Source organism: Lepisosteus platostomus, chromosome 4 (assembly GCF_059453375.1).
Source record: "Lepisosteus platostomus isolate fLepPlt1 chromosome 4, fLepPlt1.hap1, whole genome shotgun sequence".
Lineage (NCBI taxonomy): Eukaryota > Metazoa > Chordata > Actinopteri > Semionotiformes > Lepisosteidae > Lepisosteus > Lepisosteus platostomus.
Genome location: NC_142614.1, coordinates 49,791,612 through 49,809,171, shown reverse-complemented (window position 1 = coordinate 49,809,171; position 17,560 = coordinate 49,791,612). Strand labels below are relative to the sequence as shown.

Below are 17,560 nucleotides of genomic sequence, written 5' to 3'. Positions count from 1 at the left end.
TAATCTTTTATAAGAATTTTAATATAGCTTTCCCAAAAATCTAACATCATATAAATGCTCAGTTTGTATCCTTAACTGCAATTGCTTTTTCAAAGAACACCAACTTGTTACAAATTAACCTCTAGTTTTGTTCTAATTGTTTCCATAACCTTACATATCACAGAAGTAAGACTTTGTGTCTATAATTGCTAGGTTCAAAACTCTTCCATTTTATAAATCAGAAGTATTGTACATTAGTAATTTTCTAGTGAAAGGTTACAACTTGTCTTGAGTGACTACAGCAAGATATTTGTTAATGGCCAAGGGAAAACATCTCCTGTTTCCTCAAATACAATTGGAAGGACACCATTGGGCCCGGAAGATTTCTTCTAAGTGCTTCAAGTACTGTACCACTTTGCAATTATTTAATATAACATTTTGTCTATCCTCAGACCAAGGCATGTTATTGATTTTTTTCTTGGTAGGAACCAGGGTAAAATATCAAATTTAGTAGTTATTTCATTCCACTCCTTAACAGTTCAGTAATGCTTAAATATTGTATTTCCTTATGAAAGAAAAGGGAACTAACATTATTAACAAAAAAACATATGCCATTCCAATCAAAACTAATGGAAAACGAATCAATAAACAGAATCCAAAAATAGAATTAAAAAAAGATTTATTCATTATACTTTCTGTGAATACTAGAAAGGTAATATATTTTCCAAAGATCAATAAAAGAATAGCAATATGTGTAAACTTGTATCCTTGACAAGGTACTTTACTCAAATTAGTCCAGTATGAGCCCTCTGTACAAATGGGTCTGAGGATCATCAGTGTATATGAAAATATTTGCTCTCAAAGGACTTGCCTGGTATAACAAACAAAAAATTAACAAAAACAAAATACCAATAGGGATATGAAAACAGTACAGATTCCTTTTTTATAATGCTAATTTATTCGCTGGTTTAATTTAGGAAAATCTTATTTAATCTTAGAGATTATAAAAAATTAATTCTTACAAGTCATCCCACAAATTATGTTTGAAAACATGTGTCTGCAGCAATACCTCCAAACAAAGGTTTGAAGAAATAATTAGCAAATGTAGGTTATTTGTAGTTTATGTCTAACCTCCAGATACAAGGATTATCTCCTGTGAAACGGTTCTATGCACACAGAAAAAGTTTTTTGGGGAACTTTTCTGATAATTTTCAAGGAAATCAAACAAGGCTATGTATACATGGGTTACTTAAATATTACCCTTGACACTCATGGAAAAAAAACAGGCATTCTCAGGAACATGAGAGATTCTGAATGTAAACAAAATTGGTAAACACAAAAAAGGTATAAATCAACATTATGTAATGGACACTAATGTTACACATATGTAAACCAAACCAATAATGAACTGGCACAGTAATGTCACCTTGGAACAATGCTGTTTACTTAAAGTCACCAATTATGACAGTTGCTCTCAGTACATTAAGACAAGTCAATACAGATGCCTTAACAAGTGACAACCCATTCAATCACTGTAGCTTATCTGTCTGAGCTGCAAAAAACGGTAAATGGAAAAGCACTGCTCTTTGTGCCAGACATATTTAAACTTTAATTTAAGCCTATCTTTAAGGTTTGTCCTGCTAATACTTACTCCATGTCAACCCTGATGTCTAAAACTCATCATAATTTATTTTATATTTTCTGAATCATGGGGACAGATGGTATTTTAAAAGCAATATTCGAACTTTTAACATAAATCCAAAGGCATTTCTAAAGTAAAAGAAACAGGAGCCATTCATGGTATTTTATATATTTATTTTGATCTATTTTAACATGTGTATAATACATTTTTGCAAAAAAACATTTTAAATAGTTTCTTGGACTATAGAGGCAATATCCTCTCCTCATCTTCTAATATAGCTACAAGTAATTGTTCTGCATGTGAACTGTAACTTGACTACCTCTATAGTTGAAAGACCAGAGATTGTACCAGTCTCAAGTTGGGGTGGTGGGTTTGAAGAAAATAAAGGATTGCTCTTAGGGTTAAAGGTCTTTACAGGACTTTCACATTACAACCGAAACTTTTACAAATGTTTAAAATAATTTATCCTTTGAATAGAATAGCCCTGAAAATGCAACAGGAAATTTATTTTTTTCCTCAGTCCCCAAGCATAAAGATTGTATTGCATTTTTATTGTAGTGATGCCTAAAGAAGTTAAACTCCACATGTTGTAGAAACATGGTTGCTCGCTACTTTTTCTCAGATTTCTACAACTAGGAGGTTTATTGAAAGAAGTGCTGACATTCATTACATTACAGGAGCCAATGGCACATTCGGCTGCGTTGACTCTAGACGTACTACAGAGTCGCAAGTCCTGTCTCTGTAGAGCAGTGAAATGAGAAGGCCTTCAGCACAAGGGCACCCATCTAAAGAAATCGATCATCAATTAGACAGAAGAGTCTGCTGCTGTGTCAGCAACCTCACATACAAGGAGAGCAGGAGTAGGTTTTCCCTGCTCTGAATATCTGGTGAGGACAATGTAGTTGCCATCAACATTTTTTTGCCTGCAAGGCATAGAGCAAAATGGGTCTCAAGGCACCTCTGAACATGGGGAAAAAATCAATCAGAACAAAGAGCTGCCTAATCAATCAACTACTATGTAAGTTATATTGGGCATGATATTTATCTAAAAAGTACACAAGTACACTTCATGTACATGGACAGAAAGCTCAACACAATCCCATGGTCTATAATATTATTTAGAAAGTCCAATGTCACGGTTCATAACTAAAGGTTATTTAACTTTGGAATTTCCTCACCAATTTCACAACCTCTTAGTTATTTCTGAATTTTTCAAAAACTAGCATAAGGTAACTTGTAGATTGGTATATTCAGAGCTATCCTTTAACAAAATATATCTTACAAGCACACTTAACTCAACCCTTTCAAATGTGGTTTGAGGTTATTCCTAAGCATATTTGCTACGTCATATGGATGTATTCAAATATACATTTTGATTCTAAGCGATACAAAAACATCAGAAATTCTCAATTTTGTCATTCTAATCTTTTTAATTAGATGTGCACTGCTCAGTTTAAACAATTACTGCTCCAGTTCATGAACACCAAGTATCACCATAAAATCACTGCTGAAGTTACATAACAGTAATAAATGTCGACCTTCACATTGTTCTCCAGTGAGATATTTTTCCTATAAAAGAACACACTGAAAGATCTTAATCATAAGACTCACTTAGGACTTAAGCTGGTAATACAACATATGACACTTCATCTTTGTCCCCGGGTACTCAAAGTGATAGCACATAATGATGGAGGGTCTCACATAAGAATGCTGACCACAGCAAAAGATGTTAAAAGATAAAGTAAGAAAGCAAACCAGAAGGAAGGTCAAATGAAGAATGATCATTCAGTGTTACTTAAACAGACTTCTTTCAGTCCAAAGGCTATAATAAAAAATAACAGAAAACCAAGCATGTTTAAAAAATCAAATGTAATATTTAATTATTACATAATGTGAACAATTTTCCCGTGTTAGACAACAAGGTTTTGTCTAAGAAGAAGAGCAGGAGAGTGTGTACTTACAGTAGCAATCTAAAAACTATTTTAAACTACTGACATGCCAACACTGCTGTGTATGATAAAGCATGAATCTATCAAGTGTAGTAAACAATTATCATAAATTGGTAAAATGGTCATTCCTGTACTATGTGATGAAATTGAAATTAATTTCTCGTGTGCCCTCCCTTCCTTCAATTGCCAATGTGAACTCCAACTGCAAATAGTATTGATGACTTCTAAGCAGCTTTTATCAATTTTCCTACGGGATTAATAAAGTATTATCTATCTATCAATCTTATTGTTATGAAATATTATAGCAAACTACTATGGCAGGATGACTGTTATGGAGTGGAGTATTAGTAGCAAGGAAAGAATGGACAAAAACGTATTTTTCAGCTATGAAATACATAACGCCTATAAACTCTATTGTTATGAAATAATTACATAAAATTACATTTTAGCTGTTATACTGCATAATAACTATGTCTTCAGAAACAATTAATACGTTTCATTTGCACTTCTAATCAAAATGGCTTCTGCATCAGTAACGATATTTACTTAAGGCTTTTAGTTAAAAAAAAAAGAGTCTGCTTAATGCCAAGGACACTAATAAGCCCTTGCAAAGAAAGACTGGAGTAATGTACTGGTGTGTAATTGGTATACCACTATCTTTTTTACACTGATATTAGCCACATTACAGAGGAAAATACAGTTATAGTGGTGCTAGAAAGTTTGTGAACCCTTTAGAATTTTCTGAACCTCTGCATAAATATGACCTAAAATGTGATCAGATCTTCATCCAAGTCATAAAAATAGATAAAGAGAACCCAATAAAACAAATAAAACATAAAAAGGATATACTTTTTCTTTCATTTATTGATCAAAATGATCCAACATTAAATGTCTTTGACGGAAAAAGTATGTGAACCTTTAGGATTATCAGCTCAGTTAGAGTCAGGAATGTCAATCAATGGGATGAAAATCAGGTGTGAGTTTGGGTGGCACTGCCCTATTTAAAAAACATAAACCTGAGTCTTCTCTACCAAAGTCTGGAAAGTCTGGTATTCACCACACAGGTTTGTGAATGCATGCGATGCCTCAATCAAAGGAGATTTCTGAGGACCTCAGAAAAAGAGTTGTCGATGCTCATCAGGCTGGAAAAGGTTACAAAACAATTTCTAAAGACTTTGGGCTTCGCCAGTCACTGTCAAGCACCCCTTGACACTGTCAAGCAGATAGAGTACAAATGGAGAAAATTCAACACCATTGTTACTCTCCCCAGGAGTGGTCTTCCAACAAAAATCACTCCAAGAGCAGGGCGTATAATACTCCTGGAGATCACAAAAAAACCCAGGGTTAAGTCTAAGGATCTGCAGGCCTCTCTTGCACTGGCTAATGTCAGTGTTCATGGGTCCACCATCAGGCAAACACTGAACAAGAACAGTGTACATGGGAGGATAGCAAGGAGGAAGCCACTTCTCTCCAATAAAAACATTGCTGCCTGTTTAAAGTTTGCTAAAGACCACCTGGATGAGCCAGAAGACCAATGGAGTAATGTTCTGTGGACAGATGAGTCGAAAATAGAACTTTTTGGCTTAAATGAGAAACTTTATGTTTGGCAAAAACCAAACACTGCATTCCAACATAAGAACCTCATCCCAACCATGAAACATGGTGGTGGCAGTATCTTGGTTTGAGGCTGTTTTGCTGCCACAGGACCAGGACGGGTTGCCATCATTGATGGAACTACGAATTCTGGATTGTACCAGCAAATTCCACAGGAGAATGTCAGGGTATTTGTCATTTAACTGAAGCTCAACAGAAGGTGGGTCTTGCAGCAAGACAACGACCCTAAACACACAAGTCAGCCTACCAAAGAATGGTTGAAGCAGAAGAAATTTCACGTTTTGGAATGACCGAGTCAAAGTCCAGACCTAAATCCAATGGAAACGTTGTGGCAGGACCTGAAGAGGGGAGTTCATGCAAGAAAGCCCACCAACATCACTGAGTTGTAGCAGTTCTATAAGGAGGAATGGGCCAAAACTCCTCCAAGCCGATGTGCGGGACTGATTAAGTTACCGTAAACGTTTGGTTGAAGTCACTGCTGTTCAAGGGGGTCACATCAGTTACCGAAAACATAGGTTCACATAATTTTTCCCCACAAAGACATTTAATGTTGGATCATTTTGATCAATAAATGAATGAAAAGGTATATCCTTTTGTGTCTTATCTTTACTTTTATGACTTAGATGAAGATCTGATCACATTTTAGGTCAAATTTATGCAGAAATTCGAAAAAAATCTGAAAGGGTTCACAAACGTACTAGCACCACTGAAGGATAGATATTTATGTCTTGATTCAAAAAGGGGGTGAGGTGATAATCATACTTGAAACACATCTCATCTGAAGAATGACTACATTGTTGTTTATCTAAATATATACATATTTCTATGTACTTTCTTACAGCCAGGTAGATCTGCAGATTTCATGACAAAATGTGTACAGCTCTGACAGTATTCCTGTGGAGCTATGGGTTGTAAACTTTAAAATAATGTCAACCCATTAAGTCCCAGGCATCTGTTCCATTTTAGAGGTTTCACTCCAATTCCTTAGATGTAATCAATTCCACTCTTTCTCACTACCAGCTCTATTAGTGTCTACCTACTTTCCGGTCTCATTCAATGACTCCACAAAAGGGTTCAAGCTGAAAGTATTGAAAATGACCCCATCATTGTAAAGCTGAAGCACCTCATGGGTCTTAACTTAAAGTGACCCTTGGTGGGCTTATAAATGTGAATTTTTATGATAATTATTTTTTTTTCATCCTGATAGTACTAGAATACCACAAACCAAGTCTGGAGTCAGTTGGCCTAACAGACTTGGAGCAGGAACAGTTCACATATTGGGTCACATCTGGTAATGCAATTCGTGATCCAGTTGGGCATAAAACATATTTTAACAACTTGTAAGGTACAGCACAGATCTTAAGTATTTTTTTGAGCTTTCAGTTAAATATTTGAAATTATAAAGAGTATATAACGAGAATAATGTGCAACTTTATGTGGTTGATGCAGTTCACTATTGGTTTAATGGTCTTTTAACTGTGTGTAATCAAAGTAGTTTAACATTACTTAAGTAAATGCTCCTGTCTCTGTATGTTCCCACAAATATTGAAATTCAAGCCATACTTCACCAAAGTGATATGACAAATTGACCATTTGTCAATTATTATAAATTGGTAAAACAGCCTTAGAAACAACTCAGGGATAAAGTGTAAGAGAGGCATGGATCAGGAAAAGATTCCTTATCCATTTGAATACAGAGAAGTCCATTATTAAGTGGAAAGTGCATCATATCTCCAGGACATTGTCTAGCACAAGCTGAACAGCCAGGCAGGCAGAAACTTGGTTAGGGATGCAATTACGACTTTGAAAGATGTGCAAAGTTGTCTGAGATGGGAGTTGCTGTTCATACTCTGATGACATCCCAGTCCCTACATTAAACTAGCTCGTATGGGTGCCAAGCAAGCAAAAGGACTTCAACGAAAAAGATTAATCTCTTTGATTAATGAGATGTATATCTGCTGATATAGCAGGCGGTCTAATGGTCAAATGAGGAAAAATGTATCTTTTGGGACTTAATCCAAAGTGTTTGGGGCAAGCTCTTTACAGCATATCACCCAGTCAGCCCCACCCCAGTTGTCACGCATAATGGCAGTAACATTATGTAATGGGGATATTTCTCAGCAGGGAATGACAAATGCATCAGTATTAATGCATAAAAGGATGGTGCAAAGTACAGGGAAAATCTTAGAGAAAAATCTATTTGAATCAATTGGGAACCTACAACTGGGTCAAAAATTCACACCTCTACAGGACAATGACTTGAAGTACAAGACCAAAAACAACACTGAAGTGCTCTCAAAAAAAGTACCCTTGGGTGGCCAAAATCTTGAATTCAACAGAACAGTCCACACAGGTGCTTCTACCAAGCATTGACATAGGGGGGTATAACACTTAAGCAATTAAGTAAATTTAATCAATTTCACCTTATTATGTTTTTCTTCATAAAATTCAACCTTCAACATTCAGCCATAATATTTTCAAGATTAATCATTACATATTTGAATAAAAAAAGTCATTTGAAAAGATATACTGTATACTTGCCATTAAGCAAAATACAGTACGATATTATTTCCAGGACTGGAATATTTTTGTAAAGCACCTAATGAAGAGAAAACTCAGGCAATTAAAAGGTTAATTGAAATATAAAAATACGAGAGTTAAGAACAATATCATAATGGTTCATAATATCCTCACCATTAAAATATTCTCTTGAAGTAGACATAGTGGGGATTATAAAAAAACAAAGATTATTGGATTCTAACTAGTAATAGAATGTGAAATAATATAATGTCTTGCAATCATTCAACCATAATAGCATGCATGAAGAGATACAATGATCATCCTACTTAAAATCAATTAATCAAGATAATTAAACTGCAATATTGTTTCAACTTCAATATTGTATGTTGACGATGTTATGATAGCTAGTGAAACGTGACACGGCCTCGAACAACAAGTACAGGAGTGGAAGACGCGCCTTGAACGATTCGGGATGAAATTGAACATCAAGAAGACAGAGTACCTGGAATGTGGTGATCAAACCGATGGCACAATCGCAGCTGGTGGGGTCCAACTGAACAAAGTGACACAGTTCAAGTACCTAGGCTCATGTGTCAACTCCGACTAAACTACCCTCCAAGACGCCAAGACGCGAGTCAGCGCCACTTGGATGAAATGGCAGCAGGTCACTGGAGTACTATGCGACAAGAAGATCCCTTTACGCCTAAAATCCAAAGTCTACCGCTCAGTGGTCAGACCAGTGGCCCTATACGGAACTGAATGCTGGCCAACGAGAAAGAAACATGAACAGGCACTCCATACGATGGAAATGAAGATGCTGCGATGGACCCTCGGCTTGACAAGACTAGACCATGTCATGAATGAAGAGGTGCAAAGAACACTCAGAGTCGCCCCAATCACTGAGAAAATGAGGGAATCTCGCCTGCGATGGTATGGACACGTGCTCCGCAGCAATGACACATCAATGGCAAACATCGCCCTTGAATTGAATGAGGAAGGCGCCGGCCCCGTGGACGACCATTTACGCGCTGGCTGGATCGGCTGAAAGACGACATGCGCCTCGCAAAAGTCACCTGCCGAGATGCCGCAGACCGTATGAAGTGGAAAAATCGGTGCAAACAAGCAGACCCCACATAAGTGGGAAAATGCGAAGAAGAAGAAGATTGTTTCAACTTCAAGTCAATTAGAATAATTACATAATTATAAGTTATTTTGTACACAATAACTGAATTTACATACATTAAACAGGTATATATAAAATTATTTTTAAAAGTATGTGACGTCACCTCTCTTTTAGATACTTTTTACATATTATAATTTTAAATGTAATAGAAATGTAACTTGCAAACTACACAAGCCTGACAAATTTAACTTGTAAATATTAAATGGATAATTCCAGTAATGGAAAAAATATGTAAAGTGGAGAAGTAGTTTACAGTGAGGCTCAAACAGTGGAGTGGTCATTGAACACAGCCAGTGCACAAATGTTGAGATTTTAATTCTTTAGCATATCCACTTATCAGTTATTTCTGACCTGGGAGCTGTGAAGTATGTTACACTAGCTATTCCAGTGGGTAATATGGGTTTAAATTGCTCTTAACCCTAGTATCCAGTTTTGCCTTTTGGTAAAAAACAAAACAAAACAAAATTAAACGTACTATGGTTTACTGGTTCCATGCTTAAGTATTTTTAAGTATAATTTCCATCATACAGTCAGCATGATAAGTGCACTGTGTTCGCTAGTCTTATTCTTTTAATCTTCCCAATGCTGCTTCTGCTTGCAAATATTACAGCTTCAAAAACTGTAATGAACTGAAACATGATTCCTCTCATCAGGAACTGGTCATTCAAACTGCATGCATTTCACAGCAGAATTAGATGGGATTATCTCCAGGTACTGTATTTCAGTACAAAAAAAGTGAGCCTCACCTCTTTTCTGCTGAGTGAAACTGAATAAATTGAGTTTGTAATTCTGAACATCAGGACTGCCACTGAAGGTGTAAATATCTACCATCCATTCTCTAAACCACTTTCTCCAGTACATGGGGGTGTCGAAGCCTAACCCGGCAAGCAACAGGCATTGCAGGGCACACACAGACAGAAAAACATGTCCACTCATACCAAAGTCATTTTTTTTTTGCAGAAGCCAGTTAACATACCATTATGTTTTGGAGTGCGGGAGGAAACCAGAGCACCCGGTCAAATATCCACAACAACACAGGAGAACATATATACTCCACACAGACAGAACCCAAGAAATTGAATCCAGTGCCCCAGCACTGCAAGGCAGCAATGCTAAACATTACGTGGCACCCAGTGTTAACAATCCAGTCGGAAAAGAACTATGTATGGTAAAGTATTAAAGTGGGGAGAATCCTAATAGTAACTTGTGATCGTTGTGAGATAACAGCAAAAAAAAAAAACAGAAAATAAGTGAAGTAGATTCACTCATCTATAATTGAATGATTGACACTGAAAATGTGCACCACAAAAATTTACTCAATTTTTTTAATATTTAGGTTACAACTATCCCAGTTCTTAGCTGAGATCTCAATAATATTGCAGCACGAGGTGACTTTCAAATACTCAAATACACTGGTGTACAGATTCCTATAAGAATTTACTTTAAATCCCTTAATAATTTACATTGAGAGGCTGAGCCAAAACAAGCTGAGAACTGGAGCGCAGGTTGCACTTTTAGAGATCAGAGGAATTCTGGCATGAATGCATTTTTGCATCCACTGAGGGGATAACACTGTGGCGACAGGGAAACCAGAAGTTTTAACCTGGTTGTCCTCATTTCTCCTCCAGACCTGAGAGGGTCAGACACTGCAGCCCCAGGAAGTCTCCCTGCCAAATGTCTGGTGGGGGAACAGCAACCAGTATACCACACTGGCACTGGCATACACCACCACACTGATTCCAGTGACACGCTGATGGTTTGGAGATAAAGGTCTGAGATCACTAGGTAGCCTGGATATATCAGTATGTTAGCCAGGAACAAAACAACAAAACTCATGAATGGTTATAATTAACCTCCTAGAAAACACGGTTAGCACTCTCTGCTTACATTTACTGGTTTGAAAATTAAATGACACAAAAAGCACCTTTACACTGCAACAGCAATGAGAAAATTACAACTATAAAGTTTATTCTATAGTTAATATTGGAGCCAAAATATCACTAAATGGCAAGCAGATGAATCTTACAGAACTGTAATTTACTGTATGTTTCTTACTGGGTGTTAAGAATAAATTCCATGAATATGGAAAATAGAAATAATGTTGAATGCATTTCATAGTTTATTACACACAGTGCATACTGAGACTCAAATAAACCCTTTAAACTGAATTTACAACATAAAAAAATCTAATTAAAAAGATAACATAACTGAAAACTCTGTAACAATGCTTAAAAACAGATGTTTGTTTACAATAAAATGGCTTTAATGCCATTGTGTCAGCTTTAAGGTGATCCCACTGCAGAATTGTAAATGGCTCTTTATGCACGTTAACCACTTCTCTTTGAAAGCGGTATCTGCATTCCACACTCATTCAGATTGTGATGAATCACATGTTATTGAGACACTGACAGCCACACTTGCTCTGGGACCTTACAAGTCTTGAGTCATACAGGGCGCTTTGTCTCTGTTGCCAATCAACTTAAAGTCTTCTGCATCTATATGTTAATGCTATTCAAGTCAGGGAACTATATAATCATGCCTTTCAGAATGTTGTCTTTGTGTATCATTTTAACAGGTCTGGCAATGAGCTTGTAATCTATAGATATCATTGCCACTGTTTTTTTATTTTAATTAACATGTCCATTCCATTATACATAGCATGCCTTTCATTATATATATGGTAATCCATCACCAGCCTTGACATTGACTTTGTTCCACTCTATCTTAAAGTAACTGTTGAAAATTTAGCATAAATATATAAGAACACATTATTTGAAGATAGGTAATCACATGGAGGTCCAACAAAAAGTAGCTGTACTATGTTCTTCGGAAAAAATATTCAGTATTTCTGGAAGCAACCTCATCAAATTCTTCACCATGTACACTTCCAGATTCTTTTTGCAAATATGAAAAAAACAATTTTTAGCTAAGAAAACATTTGTTTGGACAGCAACAAATCTGAGCACCTACAGTGGATACATTAGAGATTGTTCAAACATAATCAGGCTACTTTTAATGACTCATGTGAATAAAAGCACAAGGACTGTGTACCAGTTGACTTACCTTTGCTTGGGTCAATATTACTCTACCTGATTTTTATACTGGTGAAAACACAGCTCCAAGAGTATTTCAGACACCAAAGGAAGACATTTTAAAACCAGCTTTTATAGTATTACAGGCTGTACAATTCTAAATTAACATAAAATCATATTTTTTTACAATTTGATGTTACAATTGTTACTTCAGAAACAATTTATATCCAATCTTCAAGACCTACTGAAGGATAGCAAACTTTTTTTAAGCTTAACCAAAAAAAATATTCTAACACATTGGGAGTTTAACCTAAAAATGCTCAACTACGCTACCCTTAGAACCGGTTCTGTTGTGTCCAATATTTGTATAATGTCTAGAACTACCCCAACAGACAGTAGTTCATTCACTGTATTACAAGCAATGATGGAATAAATTCAGAAACTGCCTGAAGATAATTATGACTGTCACAAAATCTTTCAGAATGACAGCCAGACCTTTCCCTTTGCTCTGAAATCAAATTTAATATCCACAAATTTCCACAAAATTATGTACAATTTATTCTATGTTCACTACCGCAAACTGCAAAAACCATACTTTTCACAGATTTAGTTTTGAGGCTTACAATATGACTGATTTCTCCAGAGTGCTTTTACTTTTCAGAAAATAGATGGTGTATTTCACAAAACAGAAAAAATAATTCACTTTTCTTGCACAAGGTTACAATTGTGTAAAATAATGGATGGGCAAGATCTCCTAAGACGCACCTGGAGGAAAGTTTAATTTCTTATTACAGCTAATGTGAAATTCTCATACTCATTACACACGTTGATAATTTAAAAATATGTGAGCCGAATGCAATGTGATATTTATTCCCCGTTTGAGTAACTTCAAACATGAAATAAGCCACTGAAACCAGGAGGAAGTCAGCTAGTGAATTATGGTCATGAATATTACTTTTGCTGTGCTTCAGAGAAGATGAATTGTTGACCTAAAAATGCTAAAATGAAACTCACGTAATTGCTTTAACAGAGTGCAAAAGATAAACCACAAAGACGACAATCAGTTCAGAATCAATCTTAATTTTACATACTATTTTACAGCATTTGCCAGATATATTACTTCTAAAATGATTGAATACCATGGTTCATTAACATAAGTATTTCAGAGTTGACTAATGAAAATGAGATTTTAATTAAAAGATTTACCACCACAAAAGACAGGAAAAAAAATACTTTTTTCTTCAAATTATTACAGGCACATAAAAGAGGTGAGTTCTGGGGTGATATTTGATGCAAAAGTGGAAACACTAAGTCACAACTACAGGTACAGGGCTAAGTGCAGTTTTATTGCTTATTCTACTGATGTTTAATTGGAGTGTTTAGTTTATAAGAGAGTAAAGAAAAATCCCTCAACACCTGAATTTGTGTAGCAGCACACCCTTTACCTATCATTTCAGGTAAAACTCCTAAAGATCGCTACAGGGACTTTAGTAGGACCACTTAAATCTGCAACACACTCTACAGATTGATGTTCACAATGCATTGTTACCAAAAGATGAATTTGAGAATTCCTGTAATTTGGACCACTTCATCATCTCTAACTTGAAATGAATGCATTTGAGATCTCCAGCTGTTTCCAGATATACCATAAAAAAAGAAATCTTTGCTGCTCTAGCTCCATTTGCCATATTGGAAGAACACAATAAAACTTTTCATCAACTGTTTTTGACAACGATTGTATTAAATATTTTCCTGTTCAAAAATAACAGAATGCATAAAAGATGGGTTCTACAACCAGCAGCTAGAAAGAACCTTTTTTTTTGGAGCTATCAGTTCGTGTGGCCAGTGCATGCCCACCATGACAGTACAAAGATATAATTCTTCATCAGCAGTAACATGGTTTTACTTCTCAAGATGACAGCTTGTTTCCATGCAATGCCGTGCATTTCTTCCATTCTGGTTTAGTAATACAGTATTGTCTCGATATCTGCGAATTTAACATGCGCAAATTCGTTTATATATGATTCGGTTTGGTCAACAGGGTCTTGTATGGAAGAAAAGCAGAACAACTTTCAATCTTCCCACTGTGGCTAAGGATCTGCGCCTGTGGTTGGAAGGTTGCCGGTTCAAATCCCGCGGCCGGCACAGGAATCTTACTCTGTTGGGCACCTAAGCAAGGCCCTTAACCCCAACTACTCCAGGGGCATCGTATAAATGGATGACCCTGCACTCTGACCCCAAGCTTCTCCCCCTGTCTGTGTCGCATGGAGAGCAAGCTGGGGCATGCAAAATGACAAATTCCTAATGCAAGAAACTGTATATGGCTAATAAAGTGATCTTATCTTTTCTGCTGAACAACAGATTAGGAATGTGAAACTGCCCTGCCTAAGTACCCACTACCCAGCGTCTGCATCTGAACATGGTCTTATTTCTGGATTGCAACAAAGTTGCAGGAATGACAGGCTGAAGCCGACTTTACTGGCTCACTGACAGATTTATTGCCCTTCACAATGGAGCATGCTAGTCAGGGTAATAGCTGTAAAGGTGCAGAGAGAAATTGCAAAGTTTCCACTGAACGGAGAGGAGAGATTCATGGTGTTAATTTAAGTTGATCACTATAAGGTTTTGAATTACTGTTGTTTGCTTTAGTTGATCAATGTTAATTTAATTAACTTACATTAGCAATATAATCATCCTATGCGGGGGGGGGGTAATCACACATTATGAGTGGAGATGGTTCTCTCGCAACCCTCACAAATGTTAAGAACCTATTGCATAAAGCAGATGTTTAATGTTCCAACTGGTTATCACTTATACTGAAGATGGCAAGGACCTTGAACTGGTGAACATGAAGAGAAGCAATGACATAAAACGTATACCCAGGCTGTACATACTGAAAGATCATTCAGCCCAGTTTGTCTCGTTTTAAATTCACCAACACCTTCTTCCCCTTCCTCATTTATAATAATAATAATTGCTTAGACTTATAGAGCACTTTACTGGACACTCCACTCAAAGCGCTTTACAGGTCGCTTTACTCCACCACCACCAATACGCAGCATTTATTTAACCATCACTGTCTGCTCCACCACACTTTTAAAACAAAGTATTCTGGTGGAATTTGCATTCAAAACTGTAGAATTTCTGCAGGGATACAGAAGACAAGAATCATTAAATTGTTCCCATTTTACTGAAATCAATGAATTGGGAAAACTTCACATAAAAAAATCCTTTTTTTTTCCCCTTAAAATGAAGGAAAATGGAAGTTGCTTAGTTTGTAGACATGTGCTGAGACATGGCTTAAAACATACAACTGGCTATTCCACAATCGATGGATTAACAGAAAAATAATTGGTGAAAAACAAATATTTCCTAAGGTTATTTTGCAAAGAATAATAACGCATTTTAAAAGTGTAATCTTGGAAATTTAAGATGAAGAAATATATACTTTTTTAAAAGCAGAACACCTGCATACAAATGCATCCCTTTGATATCAGAAATAATGCAGGTCCTTTCATCTATAAAAGTGAGACAATAGTGGTCTGTTCTTGAGTGGGAGGAAATGTCACTTGCTTTTTCCATGGCAAGGAGGACTCAGAGAGCAACATGGTGTTCTGCAGAATGTTCTTTGGAATCTCACGCAGGTGTATGAGCTGAATATGAATTATTTTGTTCCTGAATATGATCATATTCGTTTAGCCGTATCCCTTTCACAATGATTGGAAAAATAGCCATCGTACTGAATCAAAACATTGTCATTTCCTGCCAAACATAAGCAGCTGAAAAACCTATGAAATGGACTGCCAGGCACTTTGTTCACAGAAGTTGACAAAACTATCAAATCAGCCACTCGCAGAATCTAGTGCATTCATGACAAAAGCAACACGCATGTCAAACGACCAGATACAACATCCCTGTTAATCTGGCTTGTTCATGAATACCTGTGGCATAAGTAAAAAGGAAGATCACTGCTTTCACAAAGATACAAAGACATTAGAAATATCATTAGAAAAAAAAACTGATATAGCTCCCAGGACACACTCCTCTATACACAATAGGCTGTCCTTAAACTGATTGGTGTGTATCGATGCATTAAGGAAGGAACTGTTGATACTTTACCTATGGTGATTAACTTGTAGCTCAGCCAGTAACTGGTTCTTGAACCACTGATCAAAGTCCACATTGTCGAACAATTCATAAGCTGCGAGTCCCACTGCATTGTAAACTTGAAGGGAAAAAAAGGGAAAAAACAAAATCACACCCATGGTCTTTGTCTATTTCTCAAATACCAAAGCTCCTTATTTAAATACGTAATCAATAAGCTTATATAGGCCCTTAGAGGCTAATACAGTTAACAGAGCAGATAAACAGTTTAATGTCTCTAGCAAACTGATTTCAGATGGTCCCTTAGCCCATTTCTCCAGGGACTAATAAAAGGGTAGTGACTCAATTGAACTTAAGCTAGTTCACTGTACAATTTTAACATAACCTAAAAACCTGTTTGACTTTTCATTGCATTGCATCCCCACAGTGTCGATCAAAACTCCATGAACAGTCATTCATATGTGAAGACACAACACTGAGCTATTGCATATAATTTGAGAAAACACTGATTTAATTTACATTCCTGAGCCTGAATTCTCTTGTTGACACATAGTGCTACTCCTCCATCTTTAAGATCCCTGTTAGCCATGTTTCTTTGATTCCATCATACATGCATGCTAATGCAGTTTGTGTTTTCTTTTTGTTTCTAACACTTCTGTCTTTAAGGTATAAGCATTTACTTACTTGATTCTTTTACACTTTTTCACTATATTCTCTATTTATCTCATCGGATGTATTTTATTTAGATTCCCCCTTCTATTTTTTTAAATGTTACTTCTCAGTGAATTCATGCCCAAACCAACAGGTGCCCACATCACTGATGTAGCCCATCATATTTGTAAAGACAGCCTTTGTCAAACAAGTAGGTATTCCAATAGCAGAAAAAGCTGAACATTCCTTGACATGACGTTCTCAGCTGTGTGTTGTTCTGACAGATTCATGTTTGTAGCTGTTCGTCTTTGCACGTTATAGTCAGAATCACTGAGATTATCACTGACTTGGTTATACTTTTTGCATTTATTTCACTTGCGAAATGTATTGCTTAAGCTAAATTAATTTGTCTGAACATGAACAACTGGGTCTTCAATTGCATTTGCTAGGAGCCTGTATACTCTTTGGATTATGTGAACTTCTCCAGTTCTAATTGTTATTAGAACAGGGTTTACCGAGGATGCTTGATAGACATCTCATTTTCAGCATCAACATCAACAAGTTACTAACACTGACTGTAGTGGTTGTGACTGTTATGTGATCACGGTGTCCTGGGAACGTGCACCTTCTTCATGATAAAGCCTGCTGATCTGATGAAATCTCACGGGCAATTTACCAGAAACATTAACTGATGCTGTGAAGTAAGACATGCAACCCCCAATAGATTATATTCTGGGGGTTATCCTCAGCCTGCACATTTGTCACAGCCAGACAGTCATGGAACTTGGGGCCTTAACAAGAGTTTTCTAGACCAGTGGTTCTCAAACTGTGGTACGCGTACCTGCAGTGGTACGTGGCAGGTGGTACGCCAAATGACCCTGGAACT

At 36.5% G+C, this 17,560-nt stretch overlaps 1 protein-coding gene across 1 annotated transcript in view; it reads right to left on the bottom strand.

Annotated features, from left to right (window-relative positions):
* ipo11 (importin 11) overlaps positions 1 to 17,560 on the bottom strand; it is a 275,680-nt gene that overhangs the window by 177,766 nt on the left and 80,354 nt on the right. Inside the window, exon 15 of the mRNA XM_088629761.1 lies at positions 16,039 to 16,144. Within this exon, the coding sequence (XP_088485887.1) occupies positions 16,039 to 16,144 (106 nt within the window). The remainder of the gene's footprint in view (positions 1 to 16,038; positions 16,145 to 17,560) is intronic.